This window comes from Vidua chalybeata, chromosome Z, assembly GCF_026979565.1.
Source record: "Vidua chalybeata isolate OUT-0048 chromosome Z, bVidCha1 merged haplotype, whole genome shotgun sequence".
Taxonomy (NCBI): domain Eukaryota; kingdom Metazoa; phylum Chordata; class Aves; order Passeriformes; family Viduidae; genus Vidua; species Vidua chalybeata.
Window position 1 is genome coordinate 30164130 of NC_071570.1, and position 23981 is coordinate 30188110.

The 23981-nt window shown below is 40.7% G+C and overlaps 1 protein-coding gene across 3 annotated transcripts in view; it reads right to left on the reverse strand.

Moving 5' to 3' along the window:
- Positions 1 to 16449: 16449 nt before the first annotated feature.
- Positions 16450 to 23981, reverse strand: part of RNF180 (ring finger protein 180) — a 77596-nt gene continuing 70064 nt past the window's right edge. For 2 of the 3 annotated variants that reach the window (XM_053932032.1, XM_053932030.1), the window contains exons 8-11: positions 22703 to 22771; positions 21877 to 21991; positions 16725 to 16825; positions 16450 to 16622 (exon numbers count right to left, since the gene is read on the reverse strand). In XM_053932032.1, the coding sequence (XP_053788007.1) occupies positions 22718 to 22771 (54 nt within the window). In that variant the 3' untranslated portion in view covers positions 16450 to 16622; positions 16725 to 16825; positions 21877 to 21991; positions 22703 to 22717. Of the gene's footprint in view, positions 16623 to 16724; positions 16826 to 21876; positions 21992 to 22168; positions 22772 to 23981 lie in introns of those variants that run through there. The other variant, XM_053932031.1, reaches the window with a different exon arrangement.

Here is a 23981-nt window from a genome sequence, read left to right on the forward strand (position 1 = left end):
GAATTAGTTTACCTGTCTATCTTGGAATGAGATTTATACTTTTTCCTAATACAACTTGATTTACTTCAGTAAACTTAGACCACAGAGTAATGTAGTCTATTTTTTATGTATTTGTTTCAGTTTAATTCTTAATGGAACATTACTCTAGTGGATCTATGAATTGATTATCCTTAAAAACCATAGAATCATAAAATATCTTTAGCTGGAAGGGGCCCACAAGATCTCACAATAATCACTGAGTCCAATTTCTGACCCTGCACAACAAAATCCCCAGAATCACATCTTGTATGATCATGCCTGAGAGCCTTGTCCAAATGCTTAAGTTCTGGCAGGTTTGTGGATGTGACCACTTCCTTGAGGAGCCTGTTCCATTGCCTGAATATCACCTGGATGAAGAACCTTTTCCTGATACCTAACCTAAACCTCCCCTGACACAGCTTGATGACATTCCCTCAGGTCCTGTCACTGCTCACCAGAGATAAGAAATCAGTGCCTGCCCCTCCTCTTCCCCTCATAAGGAAGCTGCAGACAGCCGTGGGGTCTCCCTTCAGTCTCCTCCAGGCTGAAGAGACCAGGTGACCTCAGCCTCTCCTCATACAGCTTCCCCTCAAGGCCCTTCACCGCCTCCATGCCCTCTCTGGACACTCTCCAGTGCAGATTAGCATTTCCCCCCTCCCTCCGCTCCCTCCACCCCCCCTCCTGGAGTGGACAGGGGTAGTCCCCTTCCTGGCACAGTGAGGTGGAGCTGACAGAGCCCTCCCTGTCAGGAGAGGGCGGGGCCAATGACGTGGATGGGAGGACATGCAATGAGGGAACGCCCACACAAGGGGAAACAGGGGGAGGGGTAGCAACCTGATGCCTGGAGAGGGCGGTGCCCACGCCCACAGGGAAGCAGGAGGGGGCTGGGTCAAAGGCAGGGATGAGGTGAACAAAGGGGAGAAAAGGATTATGGGAAGAAGAAGCCCCCTCATGCGCCCGTCCTCCATTTTGGGAAGACAGTGGTGCCAGCCACGTGGCTGCCGGGGCCTCCTCAGGGGAACAAAGAAAAGGATTCAACGAAACAGAGCTGTGCGGCGTAGCGCCAAAACTGGGATTTTTAACTGGGAAAAAGGGATTGGAACGAGAGTTTGGGGTCAGTTCCTCAGTGACGTGGCCAATGTCGCGAAGGTGGGGATGCCAGGGGGGCTCGGGGGAGCCAGGAGCATGGTCCACATTTGTGGAGCTGCCCTGCGCCTTAGAGCAGCGGATTACTCCCCCCTGCCCACCCAGGTTAGGGGAAGAAGGGGTAGGAGAGTAAGGTGGGGAAACGGGTTCAGGGGAAGCAACAGTTTCGTCTGGCGGTTTCTCCCCTTCCCGGCTTGCGTCCTGTGCAGTCTCCACTTTTACAACCTCCAAAATCAGCAAATGGAGCTTGGTAAAGCAACCTTTGACGGAGGGATCCCTGCGTTCGATTCCCTCCACCAGTTTTGCCCCTACACGCTCCCAGAACTCCTTTTTGTGAGCATCTTCTGCAGATATGCGGGGGAACGAGTAGCACAGTAATCGAACTAAACTCTTAATAGAACTTTTGGGGAAAGAACCCTTCACCTTTAGGATTTCTCTAACTTAGAGGTAGAATTCCTTCTGTTGGGTGGTTAGCACAGTCCCCATGGTCCTCCACCCACATGACCCCACCACTGGCTGCAGGAAAAGCAGAAAAAAAAGCAAAAAAGGCAAAAAACTCCAGTGGCCGCCACTCGCACTGTGCATGGTGTGTCCCCTACCTCAGGATTGCAGCAAAGCCCACCCCAGTGAAGGAGAGTATTAGCCGGGTCCGTCCCTGCTGCTTTTAATTTTCACCAAACCGGTGTCTCCACAAACAAAAACTGCATCTGGGTCCTTGCTTCCTGGAAACGGCTTCCCTTCGGCTTTCGCGGCCGTGAAAAGTTGTGCTTTCTTCCCATGCAGGGAAAACACTGCGTGCTTTCCTCGGGGGTGATGGAGTCTTCACTGACCTACTTTGTGGAGTCCATGCTCCACTTTTCAGTCCAGCGTGAGGCACTGTTCTGCGTGGAAGCCGCGGCTCCACCTGGCTTGCTGGCAGCGGTTGCTTCTCGGCTCTGTGGCGGCGGTGCCTGCTGCTCTCTGCGCAGCTTCGGGGTGCCTCTGGTGAATCTCCACCTGCGCCAGCTACTTCGCTGGCCGTGGCCTCACATTGGGCACCACCTACAGCTTTGCGTTCTTTTTCCCCGGCCCGGGCAGCTCTGGGGAGCCTGGCTAAAGGTGCTGCTTCTCGGCTGGACCAGTGTGCCACTTGGTCTGGGTGCTGTGGCATTCAGTACACCGGCGTGGGGTTGGCTGCACTCTGTAACTGGCGCTGGGATGAGGTAAAGAGGCAAAAGAAGGCGCACCCTGTCTTTGCGGTTGGCTGGAGAAGGTTTATTGTTGCGTGGTGCTGTGATGGAGAGCAGCATCTGCCCCCAGTGTCCACATAGACAAAATGGCGGGGAACAAAGGGGCACGTGGGGTTTTATAGGGGGTGGGCAAACAAGGGCAGAAGCCCCCTCGCCCAGTGGGGACAGGTATTGTGCGGGTGACGTGGACCACGAGAACCAGTGGGAACGCGACAGGGGTGTGTACAGGGTTCCGGGGCGAATGGGATTGTGGGGATGGGGGGACTGGCTGGGAAGTTTCAGGAATGAACAGGGGGTGGTTACAGGACTGATGTGGAGAAGCTCCAATGGCAGGCAGCCTGGAGCGAACCATCACAGGGGGAACAGGGGTGTATATAGAACCGGCTAACTAACATTATAAAGCCCCTAATCTGAGCACAACCCAGGATGCAACACTCCAGTACTGTCCTTCTTATGCTGTAGCACCCAGAGCTGCCCCCAGCACTCAAGGTGAGGCTGCCCCAGAGCAGAGCAGAGCAGGACAATCCCCTCCCTTGCCTGGCTGTGATGCTGTCCCTGATGCCCCACAGGACACTGGTGTCATTCCTGGCTGCCAGGGCACTGCTGGCCCATGTTCAACTTGCCATGGACCAGAACCCCAGGACCGTTTCCATGGCACTGCTCTCCAGCCTCTCGTTCCTCAGTCTGTACATCCAGGGTTGTCCCACTCCAGGTGCAAAACCTGGTCCATGTCCTTAGTAAGCTTCATATAGTTTGTGATTGCCCAGCCAACATCACAGCATCAAACTTAGTCTTAAGCTCAACTATGAAAATGAGATTTAGAAATCTTGCAATTTATGCAGTTTGATTCTAAAATATTACTTTATCTGCATAATATATGAAAGCAGATAGTAATAAAACAGTACTCTGTTGAGTACTGTTGCTGAATTCTTGAGAGAATTTGTTGATAAAAGGATATGAATTATGTGCATAGGAGTTATATGAATAGTGTATGAATTAATAAGAGGAAATTTATTCTTGACAGCTACTCATTAAACAGTTGGAAGCTGTTGTTTGGCAGAGTGAAAGAATGCAGCATCCAATAACATTTGTTTTATAGATGTTGGGACTTTCTAATGGAAAGGTTAACATTTATAAGGATTTCTTTTATTATATTTATTATTTCTTTTATTATATGTATTAGTAGTACATAATCCAATCCCTAGACCTTTATACTTGAATTACCTATGTGGTTATTGCTCTTGAGTTTCATTGTGCATTCTTACTGTGAATAAAATATTTCTTACAAAATATCACTTTAAAATAATCTAATTTCTCTGATATACAGCACTCATACCATTCACAGTCAACCATAGGTACATTCCTATAAGGCCTATGTCTAAAATATACTGGACTGGCATGTCAAATGCTCTATACAGAGACTATATCCCTCAGAGATATTAGATAGTCTCAGAGAAGACTCTGGAGAACACAAGACAATTTAAATTAGATCATTAGATCAAGGGATGCTAAAACCCAGCAAGCATTACAGTAAAACTTTGAGATTGACTGTGAAGTTGTCAGCAGTCCCTGATCTCAAACTTACAGAAGTGTTTCTGTTGCTTACCATAGATGAATTTATTTTGAACCTTTAACTGGGAGAATAGTTAAGAAAATTGTTCAGGAAATGCTTGTGGGTAAGGATGGTTCCAAGAATGGATTTAAGCACCAAGCTACGATCTGTTAATTTGATGTACGTGACTATGAGCTGTTTTCATATATTCTCAAGTTCTGTCTAAATTCTTCAGTTTTCTCTATAAGAGTCATTAGCGTAATTAGAATCCTTTTCCCTTCCTTTTGAAGAGGAAGCATGAAACAAACAAAAAAAATGGGTGATTTTGACTTTTCAAAGCTCATAAGTAAAATCCCACATACTCTTTGCAGGTTAGAACTGATTCCTGCATGAGAACAAATTCCCCTAGTTCATTCATCTTCCAAGTTGTCTCTTGCCATCCAATCAATCTTTCTTCCTAAGTACAACGATGGATAAAACTTTATTTTTTACTCTTGGGGAAATACCTTGGGTTTCTCATCTTACAATAGGTCTTCATCACTTCTACTGTCTACTATTATTACTGCAAATCATGTATATGTGATACAATAAAGGAAATGCTAGACTGGAAGTCCCCCAGATTAGATAAACTTGAGTGATGTATTTTATGGCTTTTCTGGTTTTGTAAAATTTCTCAAAAGCATGAGCATAAACTAGGTGGCTTCAGAGGTGTTGGCACTACTTAAGGGCAAAACTAATTATGCTTTGTATGGTTATTCAGATTTGTGGGACTAAAGAGATAATACATATTTTTCATGTTTTTGTTTTTCTGCTGAAACTTAGAAAACTAATCTGAAACTTACAAAACTAATTTTTTAAAAAAAATATTTCTAGAATTAAGGAATGTTTGCTGTAAATATGTGTCATAATGATTTAGTTTGGAGTAGTTCTTCCAAAATATCTGAGTAAGAGCAAATCCAGAGTCAGGGATTTGTAACACAAAAGGAAGCATTAAAATACAGTACTATTAAAAGAAATCTCTGAAGAAATTAAGAATTTAAAATTAGCAAAAAAAAAAAGTAAATCTTAATGTTTTATCTATCAATATGCATACTAAAAATATCAGCATGTTAACACATGAACTAATCACATAGGCTAACTGCTACAGGTGATTATTGAAGTACAATAATATATTGGTGCATAAATGAACACACAGTCTTACAATAAATAATTTTTAAATTGGTATATATAGGTTCTAGTGTATTGGTGAGTCCTATAAATTAAATATCTACTTTTATGTACATTCTCCATATAATTTTTTGTTGTTGTTTGTTTTTCTTGTTTTCTTTTTTTTTTTTTTTTCATTTTTAAATACCACATACAAGACAGAAATCAAGAACATGGTCTCTGTACAACAAATATTGTCAGAGTTAAGAATTATACTAGGTTGAGGTACAGCAGTAATGTAATAAGACATAAACCTTGGTAAAATCCTAGGTCTGATCTTGAAAGACAGATTTGCACAATTAGTTCCATTACTCAATCAAATAAGAAGCAATTTGAGAATAAATTTCCCACATTTTTATATGCTTGAACTGAATCTGCAGGACAATTGTAATTGCCAAACATGCTTGAAACCAAAGTTCTACCAAACTATTTAAAAAGTGAAATGATGAACAAATCTTCATATACAATATTTTTTATAGTATTGCTATCTCTAACTATCTCTTTTTCTTAGCTAATTACTCTCTTTATACCATTTTTTGATGAAATTATGATTGAGATTGGCTTCTCCATTTCCCAGGTGTGCAAAATTTTACAAAATCAAACAACACGTTTTTAAATAAAAAGTCCTTAACTTAAGATGCTTGCTTAATTTTCTAAGGCTTTTTACCGCACATAAATATGTGTATACATATATCTTTGTGGTATTGACTCCAACATCACTGTTAATTGAATGGCTTTTTAATACATATTGCCTCTCATTCAGGATAACCTCAAACCACAGCTGACTTGATATCTTTCAACAAGATAAGGTATTATTTAGCCAAATATTTATGGAAAAGAAATAGTACTAGAAACGTTATAATTACCTGTTTTGATTTTGTACATACCCTTTGTTTAAACTGAGCATAACCTGCCAAAGATTTTACAATGTATGTTTTTTTTTGCTATCTTCGCTGTTTTAGATCACCTGCTAGGAGTTGGAAATCCAGTGAAGAAAACTATTGGAAATTTTTTTTAAAGGTGTTTTACAGATATTGACCTCTTGATGGAAAGTCTGTAGACTGATGATCCAGTCTATTCAACCTGTGTATAATAAAATTAGTTTTTTTAATATACTTAAAATATTTCACAGTTTAATTTAATCGTAATAATGGTATCACAAAACTTGTGTTACACTTTTGCAAAGGATGATTATTACTTCCCTATAATAAACATTTCTAACATTATTACTAAATAATATAAATATAAAAATGTAGACACTTTCCATTTGGTAGTGTCTTAACACAGATATCAGTTACTGCTGGCAAAAAAGGTTACAGCTACCGCTTCAAGTAACCTTAAAATATTGAGTATTTGGTGCAAGTATGATCATTAATCTTATGTTAAGAGCAATGTCTTTTTTGCTCTGAGTCTGGCTCTTACACTATTGTTCTGAATGGTTCATTAATTTGATTTATTCCTTTTTCCTATCCAGTATTTGTGGATAGGAAACCTTCTTAGCTTCCAGATTTCCTCAGGTGGCAGGAATAGAATCTGTGTTCCACCCAGATGCAGAACCAGGATGTAGAACTGTAGGAGACTCAGGAACTACATTTGAAGGAGAGCAACATCTACCAAATTGTTATTAAGAAATATTTGGCTAATGTAAGTTTTGATATGTTCATTATTATTATTATTTATGCTTGTGAAGAAAGTAAAATATTAATGAGTGCTAAATCATGACACTATATTGGATTATAATTTGAGGTCTTCATTTTTTACTCCATCAGTTTTAAAATTTGTTTATTTCCTGACACTCCTATCTGTGCCTTTAGTTTGATAAATATTCATTCTGCAGAAGATTAAAAAAACATAACGTTGTTTTTAAAACTCTTCTACTTGCCTTCTAGTAAAGTTCACACATGCAAGTACTATTTTTGCATATTCAAATCAAGTATAGCTATTTGTAGTCACAGTCTCTCTATCTTATCTGCAGGCAAAATGTACATGTTCAATCTGGAAGTTATTTAAGAAGGTAGCTCCAAGCAATTTCAACTCATTTTTCAAAGGAATTAAAAAAAAATACACTAAATCAAAATTGAATACTTTCATTACTAAGGCTTTTAGAACCTTACAATTTAAAGTAATTTTGAAATAGGCATTTAAATGTGTACTTTTACACAACTGTCATATATGAGAGTATGACTATTTATTTTTCTAAGAGACTTGGGTTTTGTGGTCATTTTTTAATCATGCAGTGTATTGGGAATTTTAATAAAACAAATTGCGGCGTTGCTTTGTCTTCCTGGTCCCGGGCAGCTCTGGAGAGCCCAGCAAAGGCGCTGCTTCTTGGCGGGACCAAGGCGCTGCATTCTGCGCACTGGGGTGGGGCTGGCCGCATTCTGCTGCCATGCGCGGGGCGCGAGCCAAAGAGGGAAGGAATGTCCACTCGGTCCATGTGGTCAGCTGGAGAGCTTTTGTTTGTTGCATGGAGCTGCAGTGGAGAAGCGCGACTTGCTCCCTAGCGCCATGTGGACAAAATGGCGCTGGGACCAGGGAGGAGCGGATGTTATAGGGGGCAGGACAAGGAGGGCAGAAGCCCTCCCACCCAATGGGGACAGGCACCATGGCGGATACATGGACCACGGCAACCAACGGGGGCGCGACAGGGGCGGACACAGGGCTCTGGGATGAATGGTGACGCGGGGATGGGGTAACTGACAAGGAAGTTTCAGGAAAGGATGGGGGGTGGTTACTGGAGTGATGTGGAGAAGCTCCAATGGCAGGCAGCCTGGAGCAAACCATCGCGGGGGAAACAGGGGTGTACAAAGGGGTACACAGAACCGGCTAACTTAACATTATAAAACCCCTAATCTGAACGCAAGCCAGGATGCAATAACAAATAAAACTACGTAATACAAAAAATACAAAACATTTGGGCACCAGTCTATGGGAACTTCACACACTTTCAGAGTGTAGCTGAGAAAAGACAGAAAATATCTGCGACAGCTTTTCAGTACTCGACTCTCTAAGTCCACAGAGCAGCTATGTTATGAATATGGTAATAATTCCTCAGATAAAATCTGCTTTACAGGCTTTTCACAGTTGATTATTTGGGGGCAACCACTCCTGCGTGCATGTAGAGATGTGTTCTGAAGAGATATGGAAATGGACTCTTAAGGAGGTTAAACCCTGTTTTGAAATCCTAGTCCCCTTGGAGGGACATGAATTAGACATACGGAGGCTTTGGATTTAGCACATAAGGCTTTCAAGGAACAAAACCTTTATGAAAAATTTGCCTCTTTACCTTCACAAAGAATCTGTGGCAGAAATATTTTGCAGGATATAAGTCTGCTGATACATCTTAGCATTGTCACCATCTATATCCATTTCTTTGTTAGCCTCTCAGAAACTTGTAATAAAAATCCATAAATATCTTCAGAGAGCAAAGATTTACTGCTCTATCTCCTCCAGACACCAGTGGCAGATGTTTGATTGTACAGTATTTTCCGTGGTTACAAAAGTTGGAAATAAAATCATTTTAATGCCAAAAAAGGTTAAATACATTCTTCTTATTTTCATACCAATAAACTATGACTTTGTCAAGGCAAACTCCCAAGTTTGACATGCAAAAGAAAAAGCTAAAATTTGGAATTTATATACAGACACTTTAAGGCAATGAATGAATTCCTTTCAGTTGTCCATAAGTTTAGTCAAAGACAGTGATAAGGGTAGTAGAACAGAACAGCATTTTATTCTGATAAGGACAGTAGAACAACAACACAGCTGTGGAGAAATAGATAAAGGATGTAACTCAGGCAAACAGAACCCATGCAAAATGCAAGCAGGATGCCAGCTCAGCTCTGGGAGGCTGACAAAGCACAAGTTTTACAAAAACAATTACATAATGCTTACTCAGAAGTGGGGATTGACAGTTAGCCACTTGAAAAGGACACCAGACATTGAAGAGAGATCCCAAAGAACCATAGAAGGACTTCTGATAAGGGGTGCAGCTATATGAACAAAGTGATACAGACACATCAAATAAGCAGGGATAGCTGATGAATTTGTCAATCAATATGTATGGTAAACACTCTTCACCTGATGCTTGGCACACTCAATTAGAGGAAGGATCTTCTGAGTGACTGGGCTGCAGTAAAGAATGCCTGTTTTCTAATACTCTGAACTGTGTTAGAAAGTTTCTATCTGGCTGATCAGTATCAACAGACAAACTTTTCAAGAAATGAGGCATTATTCCTTGTCATCTACATCTTTAAACTTAAATGAACAGTTTATATGTTATGTTCTAATACTCTAATACCTTGTGTCTTGATCAATTTTCCCTGTACCCAAAAGAGTATGTATAAAGTGCTGTGTCTCACCTTGCAAATCTGCAATGATGCCTCTTATTTAGGATATTGTTTTGCTTCCTAGAAAGGAAATGCAAAATATGGTGCATGGTTTTAAAATGTACTGTACACTGTACAGAGAGACAGAGAAATCACTTAATAGTAGAAGCAATAGCAAGTATGTTTTAATCTCTTCCAGAACAGGATAGGGAAGTCTATAGTCTACCTGACATTCTGTGATAAGTACGTGTTACATGCACATGTTTGATCCAAAGAAGGGTGAGAAAAGCAGAGACAGCTGAAACCATTTTCACAGGTCTGAATTATGTAAGCCAAGTGAATGGCCACATGCTTCTATGAATGGTGCTTGAAAACACCAAAAAGTCTGTCTCAAAGAATTCATATAAGTGAAAAATTTCCATTTGTAATTTTGGTCAAGTAATTTTTAACCCATATCTGTAAATGTTTCAAAACTTCTTTTGGCAGTAGATGGCTTTATTTTTAGAAAGGATGAAGGAAATCAGGTCAAATCTACAAAAGAAACATGGAAACACTATTAGAATTTTGTAATTGAGAGCTCTAGATAATGTAATAATGAATTAATTGCTGATTAAAGTAGATGTCTCAAGGTTCAGAGGGAAACTGAAGCTCCTCATTTTCCCTCTAAACATTTTCTTTCGCTGTCTTCCCTTAGGTTCATTGGCTGTGCCTCTTTATCTCTGTACTGCTATGTGAATGCCTCAATTCTCATATTTTTGTCTTTGAAAAGCTGATGAAAAAAATGTCATCTTTTTTTTTCCCCTGCTGTACCTACTTCTAGGTAGGTACTCCTGTACCTATATCCATCCATTTTGATGGATGATAAAAGTGGCGTTCTTTTCCCTACTGATGCTCTTGCAGCAAGTCATTCTATTCACAGCCTGGGCAAAGCTAACATAGTCCACACATTCCTTTAAATGCTCATGAGAACAGTGGGCTAGGGCTTTCTTCCTGACACATGAATACAGGACAAGCCACCTTATTCTCCCTCTCTGAATTTCATACTAGCTCCCTCCTTATCACATCATATTTAAACTCCTTTTCCTGACAGTGAAAATTAAATTACTCTTTTTCACAATTTTCTCTCTTCTTTCTTGTTGTCATACTTTTTCAACTTACTTTCCTCTATGAATTAATTGATCATCATATTCACTTTGCACAATACGTGTACATTGAACATTGAAAAGCTCCTGGGCACTAAAAGCTCAAGTCCACCCTATGCATTAGACTCAGCATGTACATAGATCTCTATTGTACTCAGTGCATGGTATGTTAATGGTATTTCTGAAGTATCTTCTTTCAAGCTGTGCATTTGCAGTCCAAAATCTTAAAACATTTCTAAGAAATGCTTAGAAAAGAGCAGTAGTAGTTAAAGTGAAGATTAACTTTTAGCTAAAACTCATAGAATGATAGAATGGAATGGTTTGGGCTGGAAGGAACCTTCAAGATCATCTTGTTCCAACCCCCTGCCATGGGCAGGGACACCTTCCATTAGACCAAGTTGCACAAAGCTCCATCCAACCTAGTCTTGAACACTTCCAGGGATGGGGCATCCAGTTTCTCTGGGCAATGTGTTCCTGTGCCTTACCACCTGTAGAGTACTTTTTTCCCCATTTAAAACCATTATCCCTTGTCCTGTCACAACAGGCCCTGCTTAACAGTTTGTCACCATCTTTTTTAGACGGTCCTACTGAAAGGCCACAATAAGATGTCCCTGGAGCTTTTTCTTCTACAGGCTGAACAGCCCAGCTCTCTCAGTCTTTCCTGACAGGAGAGGCGCTCCATCCTTCTGATCATCTTGGTGGCCTCCTCTGGACTCCCTCCAGCAGGTCCCTGTCCTTCCTGTGCTGGGACCCCAGAGCTGATGCAGCACTGCAGGTGGGGTCTCAGCAAAGCAGAGCAGAGCAGAGCAGAGGGGCAGAATCCCCTCCCTCCCCTGCTGCCCACACTGCTCTGGATGCAGCCCAGGACACGTGTGGCTTTCTGGGCTGTGAGTGCTCAAGGCTGGGTCATGTCCAGCCTCTCATCCCCCAGCACCCCCAAGTCCTTCTGGGCAGGGCTGCTCTCGATCGACTTGGCTCACCAATATTTTTCCTTATGACAATTTAAAAGAGTGTATCTGCAGGGTTTTAATTTTATATACTCTGGTTTTGATATTCTTAGTACTATAATCATACCTTCTGCCAACAGACAACAACTATAAAAAGACCTAGTAAGCACATTCATATATACTATAGCATTAATTAAATATTAAGACATTTTAAATAGACAGTGGTTTTAGCTGCATTTATTTAATTTTTAAAGGATTTCACAGAAAGTAGCCTCATCAAGTTGTTGCTGCTTTTGGACCACTAGAAAGTTTCTTCTAAGACGTACAAACAAAAGTTGTTTAGGAGCTGAATTAATAAAGGAGCATGATATAAAAAAGCTCTCCCTGAGACAATGGTGCGGAGGTGAGAGAACCCTCCCTGTCGGGGGAGGGTGGGGCTGATGTTACAGCAGGCAGGACGTGGAAGGAGAGAACACTCACCCGAGGTGGAACAGGGGGTGAGGTGGCAACCCCATGCCTTGAGTAGGCAGTGCCCACACCCACAGGGAAGCAGGAGGGGGTGGGGTCAAAGGTGGGGACAAAGGGATTGTGGGAAGGGGAAACCCTGCCATGTGGCTGCTCTCCAACTTGGGAAGACAAAGACCCAAAACCACGTGGCTGTGGCCTCCTCAGGGGAACAAAGAAAGGGGTTCAGGGAAACCGAACTGCGGGGGGTAGCGCCGAAATTGGGATTCGTAATTGGGAAAAAGGGATTGGGAAAGGGGTTTGGGGTCAGTTCCTCAGCGAAGTGGCTAGTTTCGCTAAGGCGGGGACACTGGGGGGGGCTCAGGGGAGGCAGGAGCATGGTCCACGTTTGTGGAGCTGCCCTGCATACCATATTGACGGGGTACCCCCCCTGCCCACCCAGGTTAGGGGAAGAAGGGGTAGGAGAGGAGGATGGGGAAGCGGTTTCAGGGAAAGCAACAGATTTTCTTGATGGCCTTTTTCCTTCCCGGTTCGCGTTCCACGCGGACTCTGTATTTACAACCTCCAATATTAATAAATGGAGCTTGGGGAAGCAGCTTTTTATGGAGGGATCTCTGTCGATTCCCTCTGCTAGCCTGGCCCCTACACGCTCCCAGAACTCTGCCTTGTGGGCATCCTCCGCAGTTAAGCATGGGAAGGAGAAAAACAGCCATTGCACAAACTGTTTGACTGAACTCTTGGGGTAGGGGCCCTTCACCGATAAAATCCGGTAATACCCTTAACTTGGGTATAAAATTCCCTTTGCTGGGTAGATAGCACAGTCCTTATGCTATTTCTACCCACAACCTCACCCCTGCTGCAGAAAAAGAAGAAAAAACAAAAAAAAACGCGAAAGACCCCGGCGGCCGCCACTCACGCTGTGTGCTGTGTGTTCCGTACCCTCAGAAGCGTGGCAAAGCCCACCCAAGTGATGGAGAGTATAGCCCGGGTACCCTCCCATGCTAGGTACTCACCAAACCGAAATCTTCGCAAATAAAACTGCTACCAGGGTTTTCTTTCCCGGGAAGCATCCGTTCTTAGGCTTTCCGTAGCCGTGAATGGTTATGCTTCCAGTCCCACGCGAAAAACACAGCGTGTTTCCCTGTGGGTGGCAGAGACGTCCCTGACTTACTTCAGGGGCTCTTTTCCCGTTTTCAGTCCTGCACAGAGCACTTCTTCCGTGGGCCGCGATTTTGCAGTGGCGGCGGTTTTCCACACGGATCACACTCGTTGGTCTCAGTGGCAGCGCGGCTTTGCGACTGCGGTGCTTTCTCCTCACGGCTCCTGGGTGCTCTGTGGTGGCTCTCCGCCTGCGCTACGACTCTGCACTGGCTGTGGCCCCACATTGGGCGCCACTTCCAGCGGTGTGTCACTTTTCCCGCCCCGACCGGCTCCTGAGAACATGGCTTGGCACCTCGGCTCCTCGTCAGGGTCGGTGCTGCCGCTACTTCCGGGCGCTTCTGCGGCTGCGCTCTGGGTGGGCTGGCCGCACTTCATCGTTGGCGCAAGGGAAGGAAACGAAGAGGCAGGAATTCGTCCAAACCCATCTGCGTCACGGCTGGGCCTTTATTGGTCGCAGGAGCCACAATGGAGAAGCCACGGCCGCTCCCAGCCTTGCTTGGACGAGTCTGGCCCCGAGGCTGGGGTGCCGCAGACGGATATAGGGGTGGGACAGGGGAGGACGGGAGCTCTCCGCCCAATGAACACAGACGCCGTGGCTGTGACAGTGCCACAACAGCCAATGGGCACACGACGGCGGCAGACACGGGGGTTCAGGGCCAGTGGGACCGCAAGAATGAGGTGACGAGCACGGAACTGCTGGGGACTGGATGGGGCAGTGGGCACAGGAATGGCACGGGAGAAGACCCAATGGCCAGCAGCCTGGGGCTAACTTCCGTGGTGGGGGGGGAAGACACGGGGGACACATGAGGATACATGGAACCGGTAAGCTGACAAAGACCAGAACCCAAAATCTGAACCCAAAACCCAGGATGCAACATCAACATACTCAGATCTTCTAGTTTTTCAACACAGATGACAATAGTAATCTGATGACTTGAGGAAACAAATACTAGAATGTGAAAGGCATATCGAGGAGCAGCATTTGCTTCGCTTCCCCTTCTCTCATATATTCCTGACTACAGCATTTAACTTACAGAATATATTTCAGTGAAACTGAAACTTAGAAACTCCATCCTCTGTACTTAATTAAATGTACTTAATTAAATTTATTTAAATGCAAAGACTATTATTAAGGCTGAAAACAACCCTTAAGATAATGAAATCCAGCCAATACAGAGCCATTCTTTCATTTGACACTGAAATAAAGTGGTGTTTCTCCCTGACATACCTATATGTTTATCTAGTACATAGAGCATTTGCTGTGGTCAAGGAAAGTTTGAAGAAGAATATGTTTAACCCCTTTTCCTGAAGCGCTCTGGCCACTAAACTGCAGAAAAAGATTGTTATCTGTGATTAACACATGCATTATTATCCATCACAGACAATACTATTCTAAGGGCAGTTAGGTGTCAAGGATCTTTGGAAAGTACAGACCTAATTCATTATATGTTACTGTTCATTCCTCCAAGTAAACAAAAAATATTTGGGTAAGTGCAGACACTCAATATCCACTCTTAAAACAGTCACTCAGAGCCTATTCTGGCAAACCATGGGCAGTTTGCATTGTCACCTGACCATGCTGCCTGCCATCTGTATGATTCCTAATGCTAAGTGGTACAGCACACAGCCAGCTATGCTGGCTCTAGTCCACATGAGGATTCCTGCACCAAAAGCTGGGAAAAGGAGAGCAATTTCAGGTGCAGTATGGTTGTTGCAGCAGTACATAAAATGGCCTAGTGAGAGAGTAGATTTGTCTGTCATGGTTAGGTTAAAAAGAAGGGGCTGATGAACAATGTTCATTGTTGAATCAGCACTTCATCCTCATCTGTTTGGAAGACTCTCTTTTCTAGGATTTGATATTTTTGCTTCTAAGTGCTTTATTTAGTACTTTTACTGTGACTTGTTTACTGTGCAGTTGTTCAACCCACTGCTTTGCCTTTCAGGAAGAAAATTACCCACATTTGTTGCATTTTGAAGATTTAAAAATATTTAACACTATTATTACATTTTAATTAATGTTACCTGATAATGAAACCTGTCTATTGTTAATATTTAAAACCCAAATAATTTCAATAAAATTAAAAATAGAATTTTCGTATTCATCCTATGTAACAGCTGTAATGTTTTTCTGACATAATGCCGATTATGATAGTGTTTTTCAAAGAGACAGTCCAGAGTCTTTACTAACATCCTTTTGAATAAAAAAGTGTGTTTGCTATGATCTCATTGCTGATTACTGATGATGCTAACAATGGAAATATTTATTGACTTTGTGTAATAACTCTTGGATTGCTTTACTTGTATTTAAAAAAAAGCTGAGATGTGAAATAAACTCAACTTCTTTTTCAATTGGTGCAAAAGCCAGAAACACTGTTTACTAAATTACATTTTGATTTATATTTTGCTGCCTGAAGCAATTTGCTCTCTGCTCTGTTTAAGAGTTTAGACATTTTCTCCTTTTCTTGATGAGGGTACTTAGCTAAGCAGTATGTGGAAGCCAGTAGGAATCTTCCAGAAATGTCCTTCCAGCCAGTGGGTCACAAACATTCCTGAAAGCCTTTTAATGTAAAACTTCCTGTAAAGCAGTAAATGCTACCCCAGGGGTGGGGGCGTGTTGTGGGTATTTTTTTAAGTCAATAAAGAATTTAGTTAGTATCTATACAAGTCATGCATATATAATCTGGCTGCCCTTTGATTTTAATTATGGCAATAAAATAATTTAGTTACTGTTGCCAAAAAATGTATTAACCTGTTATATTAACACTGTAGTACTGCATTTGTATATTCCCCAGTGTTTGTAAGTGCCTTTAACTTGAGAAGCCCCAAGTGATTTGCACATTGAACATTCTACTAGACTCTGCATGAAAAATGGAAGTACTGAACAATTTGTTTTTAGAGATTAAAAATAATGAGAATTGGACCTGCAAATTACTTTGAAAATAAAACAATTCAGGAATAATAGCCAGGGAAAGAGCAAGGTGTCTTTATTTACACTATTGTTACCATTATACTATATTCCTGTCTTAAGCAGAATTAGAGATAAAATAGTAGTACAGTTTGACTGTTTAATACCATTATGTCATTTTTGTAGTTTAGAATTTAAATCATAATCTACATGACAAATAAAAGTTAGCTTGTGAGGCTTGATTCCTAGGTGAGTGTAATAGAAAACTATCAGATGATTTTGTAGGTCTTGCAATTGCTGTTCATGTAAAATTGCAGTATAAGCATTAGAAAAATCTGCGACCATAGAGCTGTTTATTAACTTATATGTTCTTTTAATTCCCAAATTTTAAAAAAGATAAAAAGTGGAATCCAATTCTATAAGATGGAACCAGAGAGGGATATAATCTGACTGTAACATTAACTTCTTACATACATTCTCTGCTTGATAAGATGTACAAGAAAACTTGCATATTCTTCCTCCCCTGAAATATAATTCAAATTATTTTAGAACTAGTTTAACTTCTGACAGCTGAAATGCATACATTAGCCATCTAGAGCCATCTGCAAGGCAAACACATTCTTACCTCATATGTTTCTCATTGGAACATGTCTTGCAGTCACCATTTGATGCCATGATTTCACTGGTAATGAATTCTGGAATCATCCATCTCCCCAAGGATTTACACTGCATGGATTAAGGAGCGTTTTTTGAGAATTTCAGTTATTTTCACACTTTGAATGTACGTCTAAACAATATTTCTTGGGTAGCAGCCTGATTATATGGAGAGTTTCTATCCCCCAAACCAGGGGTTCCTTTAGGTAGATTGGTATTACATAGGATTTTTTTAAGCATTACATTTCCATTTTAATTTACCAGGATGGTCAGCTAATTTTTTCTGTCAATATCTAATATCCTTCAGTTTATACAGGTAATACAGAAAAGCTACATGAGATTTCCTGCCTCCACAGTCTGAATTCCATTATTGAGCTCAGAAACAGAGGAATATATTACATGATTAGCATTTTAACACTTTTTTTTTTTTTTTGAATGACAGAGTAAAAAGGATTTGAAATAATTAATTTTTAATGTTTTAATCAGTATCAAATTACTTACCATTATCCTTTTATTGGTGGCATTTACAATCTCTGCTTCATTGTCTTGTTTGAGGATAAAATATTGCATATGGAGTATTTTTAAGTTATTGCCTGATTACATTTTAATGATTTAATGGAAATGTGGAAACACTTCAACTAAATTGAAAATTTTTGATGGAAAATGAAATAGATTTTAAATAAGTTAAAATGGTATCTACTGAAAAGTCAGAATATACTGCAGTTTTCTCAACCTAAAACCAAAGTGCAAATTTAAATAAGCCATCACTTATACAGCAGCATAATGATTTGTATCACTATTATAACATAAATCTAGAAATCCTGGGAGCAAATTTATTTAGTTTTTAAATTAGTATTGAGATGTCAAGGGCATGAAGCTGAAGGAGTCTTTCATTACATTGTAAAGTAGAGTGGACAATAAAAAATGTGGCTGAGGGAAGGCAGCACTGCTGTTGAGTATCAGAGAGGTATCTGTAGAATTGAGTTCCAGAATATTTTTTAAACTAAAGAACTAGTTAGATAAGTGCATACAGGACAGTGACTGCTGCTACAATATTACAGGAAGTGCTAACAGATAAATTTTAAATTTTGAACAGTCCTGTGCGGCCTTTTCAGTAACATTTCCATGTATCATGAACAATCCTGAATGAAGCAGCATACTTTCCTGACCAAGGACCAATATGTAAAGAGCCCTTAAGAAGATCAGGTCTGTGTGGCAGCAGCTCTCTGGCCACAGAGAGCAGGCACAGACTTTCCCAGGCATTTTCCCAGGGAAGGCTGTGAGAAAATCAAAGAATGAGAAACAATTCTTATCTCCACTTGCACCTACTGTTGTGCACATGTGGAATGTGTAATGGAGATTTGTTTACCAAAGGGTGATTTCTTAATTGGACACTGGATGGTGTTTAGATTAATTGACGAATCACGTCAAAGCTGTATCAGACTGGCTGTAAGGGTTACGGAGTTTCTTAATAATTGTAGTATTATAGTTACTATAAGATGATAAAATAAAACAATTGATCAGCCTTCTGCAATCATGGATTCAATGCCAATTACTACCCGTCTGGGGGCCTGCAGCGACAAGTCTAGGCAGGTTGAGCCAAGATCTTGAGGGATTTCATCTTCACAGACACAATGAGCAAACAGGCTCTTAAGCCACTCTTCTGTTCCTACCAGCCGCAAACAGAACTGAGGGAACAGTCAGTTATTTTCTAGGCAGTGGTCAGTAAAATAATCTTGTGCTGTTAATACTGATCTTGGTTTACTAAGCCAGGCTGAAGGGCATTCATCCAGTATCTGGCACTGCTACCCAGTATTGATATCCAGTACCTCCCCAGAAGCAGTTGCTTTGCTGTCCTTTGCTTATCTGCTATTTTACACCTTCATCGCTGCTTTCTTGCAAGAACCAACCATACTCTGGCTCCTGGCATCTTTTTTACAGGGACACAGAAGTTCCTTTGAAAAGATCTTGAGATTTTATTTATATCTAGTACAACAAGGAGTTTTGTTCCTCTTTGTCATGCATATATATATTTTCCTTCCATTTATATATGCCACAACTTTCATTAAAGGCTGTGGAATAAGTCAGGTTAAGATTCCCACCTGAGTATAAGTTCAAAATTTTGGGAGAGGGGTATGTCATGCCTTAGCAAAAGCAACTGATTGAAATAGAAAAGCAGCCCCAGAGGATAGGAAGAAATGAAAAATAATAGTACATCATCTTGCCTACTTTGTATACATTCCAGCAGTCAGAGGTGAACAAAAATACCTTTAGAAACCTGGAAATATTGGGGAATCTTTTAATGTAGCAGAAAGGGAAAATCAGTGTGTGCCATCAGATACCCTGTGTAACTCCTGAGGACTTGTTATAGGACATCTGCTCAATTGAGGACCCCAAAGTGCTAGGGGAGAATAAAGAGTGCCCAGAACAGCACTAAAGGACAAGGAAATCCATTCGGTCTCCTACATAATTCTGCCCTGATGAGAGTCCTTCCTTGAGAAGCAAGCCCCGAGCTATTTTTTTTCCAGTGTCAGTCTGATGACTTGTCCAGAAGCGTTCCCCTGATCAAATCTGTCGGCTTAGTCAGGACATTTTCTGCAGTGTTCCTCAGAGATGAAGTTTGTCATGTAGGATTTGTCTTTGATAAAATAATTTTAATAAAACCAAAATATGGGCTTATACATAATCTTCAGTCTTCTTTTAGGAACCCTTTTTTAACAATAAAAAAACTGTAAAAATTATGATCAAGTGAAAAGTTGAATTTCCTGAATTATGCATTATTACATTTTATGATTAAACTTCCAGAGTGTAATGGTGGAAAATACTTTCAAATAGGTCTACATTTTAGTGCCTCATCAGAAATGTAGAAATATTTCAACCAAAGAAGGTGTTTGGTATCAAATTAAATAGATTATTTTTAACTAAGTAATTTTATTAAGCTAATATAGACAGTATTTATTTTCCAGGATTATATCACAGCAACAAAGAAATCCTAATACATTTAAGATTCAGGAGGTTTAGTTTAGTTTCAGTCATAGAGAAATCAAATGTAAGTAGATATAAAATTTGAACTTGCTTTCATAAGAAATTCTGAAAACTCCAGAAATGCCAACAAAATATGTTTTACGATAATAGAAAAAGTTTGTAGGACACAAATCCAATTGCAGGTGTATATGAGAAACTAGATTTTACAGTAGTGATTCTCATTGATTCTGCTGGGATCTAGATCACTGCTGAAATCACAAATACATATATTTAAGGCTTTGGATCCCCACATAAGAAATCCTAAAGAATGAGTTTTGGAGAAATGTGATCTTCAAGTCTGCATCAGGTCACTTTAGAAGGAAGGTCTCATATTGGGATTGACAAATTGAGGCAGACAAAATTAGGAGGTGCTGTTTGAAATTTGAATTCAAACTCTTACCTGTAAAAATTAGATTTTAGACTTTAACATTTAAATAATAAGTTTAGATATAAAGTTGGCATATGGATTTCTGACACTAAGATGACTAATGTGGAAATACTATAACAAAACCTTCTGCGATTCTTTCCTTAGTACTCTTCTGAGTACTGCAGAGAACTGCAACAACCACAGTTTTCAATCAGTAGGAAGAAAAATAACCCCTTAAAGATTTAACTGGTTACCAAAGGGAGACTGGTTGTATTGAATCAAGATAACAGTGAAAGAAAAGAAAATTTTAATTAATTCTAGATGGATATGTACAGAAAAGTACAGAAATGGACAAAAACGTGGGCCAAGTTTTTCCAGGATTGTACTGCCTTTTGTTATTAAGGGAAAACATTATGTTCTCCTCAGATATTTCTGTTTTATTTACCTCTTATTGACGAATTCACTTATTCTAGTCCTCAACCAGTCAATTCTTGTGTGATGACTTCACAGAATTACTCATATGAGAGAGACTTCATTCCCTTAATTATTTCAGTGGTCCTTTGCTGGCATATCACTAATAACTCTGTGTCCCTTTTGTACAGGGCAGCCCAGAACTGGACACAGCCCCCCAAAGATGGCCTCATCAGTGCTGACCAGAGTGGCAGGATCATCTTCTGTGACCTGCTGGCCACACTGTGCCTAATGCATCTGGGACACCATTAGCCTTCTTGACTCAAGGATGCACTGCTGGTTCATATTCAATTTGAAATCTACCAGAACTCCCAGCTTTTCTTGTATAGAGCTGCTTTCCAGCTGGGTTACCTCCTGCATGTATTGAGGCATGGGGGAACTGTTCCCAGGTGCAAGATTGCTCTTGTTGAACAGCATGATGTTCCTGTCAGTCCATTTCTCCAGCCAGCCAAAGTTCCACTGGACAGCAGCACAACCTTCTGGTGTATTATCCATTTCTTCCTATTCTGTCCTCTGCAGCTTGCTGATTGTATGCTCTGCCCCAAAATCCAGGTCTTTAATGAAGATGATGAACAGAATAGGACCCAGGTTTGTTCTCTGGCATACACCACTAGCTACTTGCCTCCAGGTAGACTTTGTGCCAGTAATCACAGCATAATGAGCTTGCTCTTCAAGCCACTTTTAAATCCACCTCACAGTTTGTTAAGGATCCTGTTACTGAGAGAAGCCTTGGCATGAACTAAGGTGCAAATGGGACCATATACCAAATGTATTTAACAATAAAATGAGAGTGAAAGAGAGAGGGAGAGAGAGAGAGAGAGTGAAAGAGAGTAAAGAGAGAGAGCCGAAGATAGTCACCATCCATGGATCCAGAGGTGTCCTTTTGGTTCTTCTTTACCCAGGAGTTCTCGGTGGTAGGAGTTCTGAGGTCATTCAAAGCTTTTCACCATTTATAGATTTTTGTAAGCAAAGGAAGTAATGGTCATTGGCTACACAGTTCTCTTATTCTATTGGATTCCCTCAATTCTAATGCTAATTAGTCCCATGCTCAGTCTTCCTCTGGGTTGTGAGTTGGTGGCTACAATCTCTGCCTGCCAGAATTACCTCTTACCCAGCCTGAGCTGACTTCAGCACAGTTGGTAAGTTGGCTTTCCTTGTGGCCCATAAATTCAGCCATTATCACTGATACATTCTTATTCTCCAGCTTTGTTTACCTCCCCCTAGGCCTGAGATAACACTCAGACAATAGTACCACCTTTACCTTGTCTCATGTATTCCTCATGGTGTCTTAATTCACAGCCCAAGTTTCAGGTATCCACAGAAGCATATTTTGCGGGGCAGGATCTGGTGGTTGAAGATGCCAATTGTCCCATAACCTGTTGATCAGGATCTTTGTTTGACCAGTGATAAGCATATGAGCAGCACTTTACACGCTTTGTCGCAGTGTGAATTTTTGTCTGGATTACCCAGGATGTGCTAGCTAGTGTCACCCTGTTCTTTCAGATCTTGTACTACGACACGAAATAATTTACGCACTAGATGTAAAAGAGGGAAAAGAGAGGAAGTTTATTTCTGATCTTGTAATATATAGAATTTTAAAAGTGACAGTGGATTGGAGGATGGAATTGCTACCTCTCCAACCACACTGGTCAAACTAACAGTTTATCAATTTTCTCTTTCTACAAAGAATATAAAACAATTACTATTTACATGAACATGTGTGAGAAACTCTAGTAGAAATATGTAAACATTAGAAGGTATAGAAAACTTTTAGAAGAATTTTAAAACTTTTGAAAGAACAGAGCGACAAACTAGACCTTGCAGGCCTAGTTAGGCCATTCTGTCACTCCATTCTGTGCTTATCTCATGGCAAAGTCTTTCTGTGGTAACTGTGTTTGAGACAGAAAACTGTGATCTTTAAGTCCTTATACTATTACTGACTACCTTAGAACTTTTTGCTAAATAAAAGGCATCTCTGAGGATAGCTTGGTGTCTTGGTCGAGATCCAGAGCAATCCAAAGCATCTTTCCTCCCAGCCTCTCCCTGGGTATGGGGCTGAACACCAGCAGATGCTCTTGATGTCCTACCTTTTTTTTTCCTCTTCATCTGTGACCTGGAATTCCCCAGAGGAGAGTGCACATCTCATAGTTATAATGCTGCCAGGATTGCAAAAAACAAAAGATGCTGAAAACACATCCACAAAAGCAACACTACACAACATGAAGACAGTTACTTGTCAGATGATAGCTACAATAGATAATCTTACTCCCAGACTTTCATGTTATCAGCAATAATTTTCTCTAAAAATGACAAAAACACAACTAAACACTGGTTCTTCCTTCTCTTCCATCTCAGTATCACTAACTGAGGCTGTTGTTGACATGTGATAAAAACCCGAGGTGTGTATGTAGAATACTGGAAAAAGCTTAACTTGGGTCTGAGATTCTGTAGGCAGGCACAAGCCATGAAAAACTCTGTTGTGCTTCACAGCAGCTGCTCCCTGAGCAGCTATTGTTTTGGATATTTTTTTTAGACTTGTCTCATGAGAGAAGCAAGACGACTGAACCTTTGGCAAGTAAGAGAGCTACAAACATACCCACTGGTTGGCAAAAAAACTCACACACTTCTGAGTAGGCATGTAGTTCCCTTGCCTGTAAAAGTGATACCTAAGTCTTGTCCTGGATTTCTGCTGTCTTCAACAGCTAAATGGTCTTGACTAACTGCACTGGTACTGAAAATCCTTCATTATCAGAATATGTTAAGATCCAGATCATGCCCCCAGGTGATTTCTGACAAAAGCTGACTGGAAAGTACTGAAACAAATAAAAGGCTGCTAATATAAAATAAGTTAATCCCAGTAGTACAGAAATCAGCAAATCTTTGCTGCACCCCAAGCAGAAACAAAAGCGATATCACAGAATACAATGAATGAAAAAAAAATAATTCCACCATGCAAAATCTAGTGAAATGACTGCAAAATACTAAAAACAACTCACATTCTATTGTAAACATTTTAATACTATGGTATTAAGAAATACAAGCTTGTTGATCAGGATAAATTTAACCAGAAAACAGCCTACAAAGGGTCTGCTCTTGCTCCAAGAGATATTAACAGCATTTTACAGCAGACTTCAAGGAAAACCAAATTTGAGCCTTTAAACTGTTTCTGCATTTTTACAAAAGTATGTATCTCCAAAAAACCCAATATATGACAAAAATGCGTATCTCCACTCTATACCTCTCAGGTGTTTTCCTATGGAGGATCTATTTCTTGGAGTAGTCTTCATAATGTACATTTTTAATAATTTAAGAATAATCTTTCTCTGGAATTAATAACAACCCATATAAAATAAAACAATATTGCTC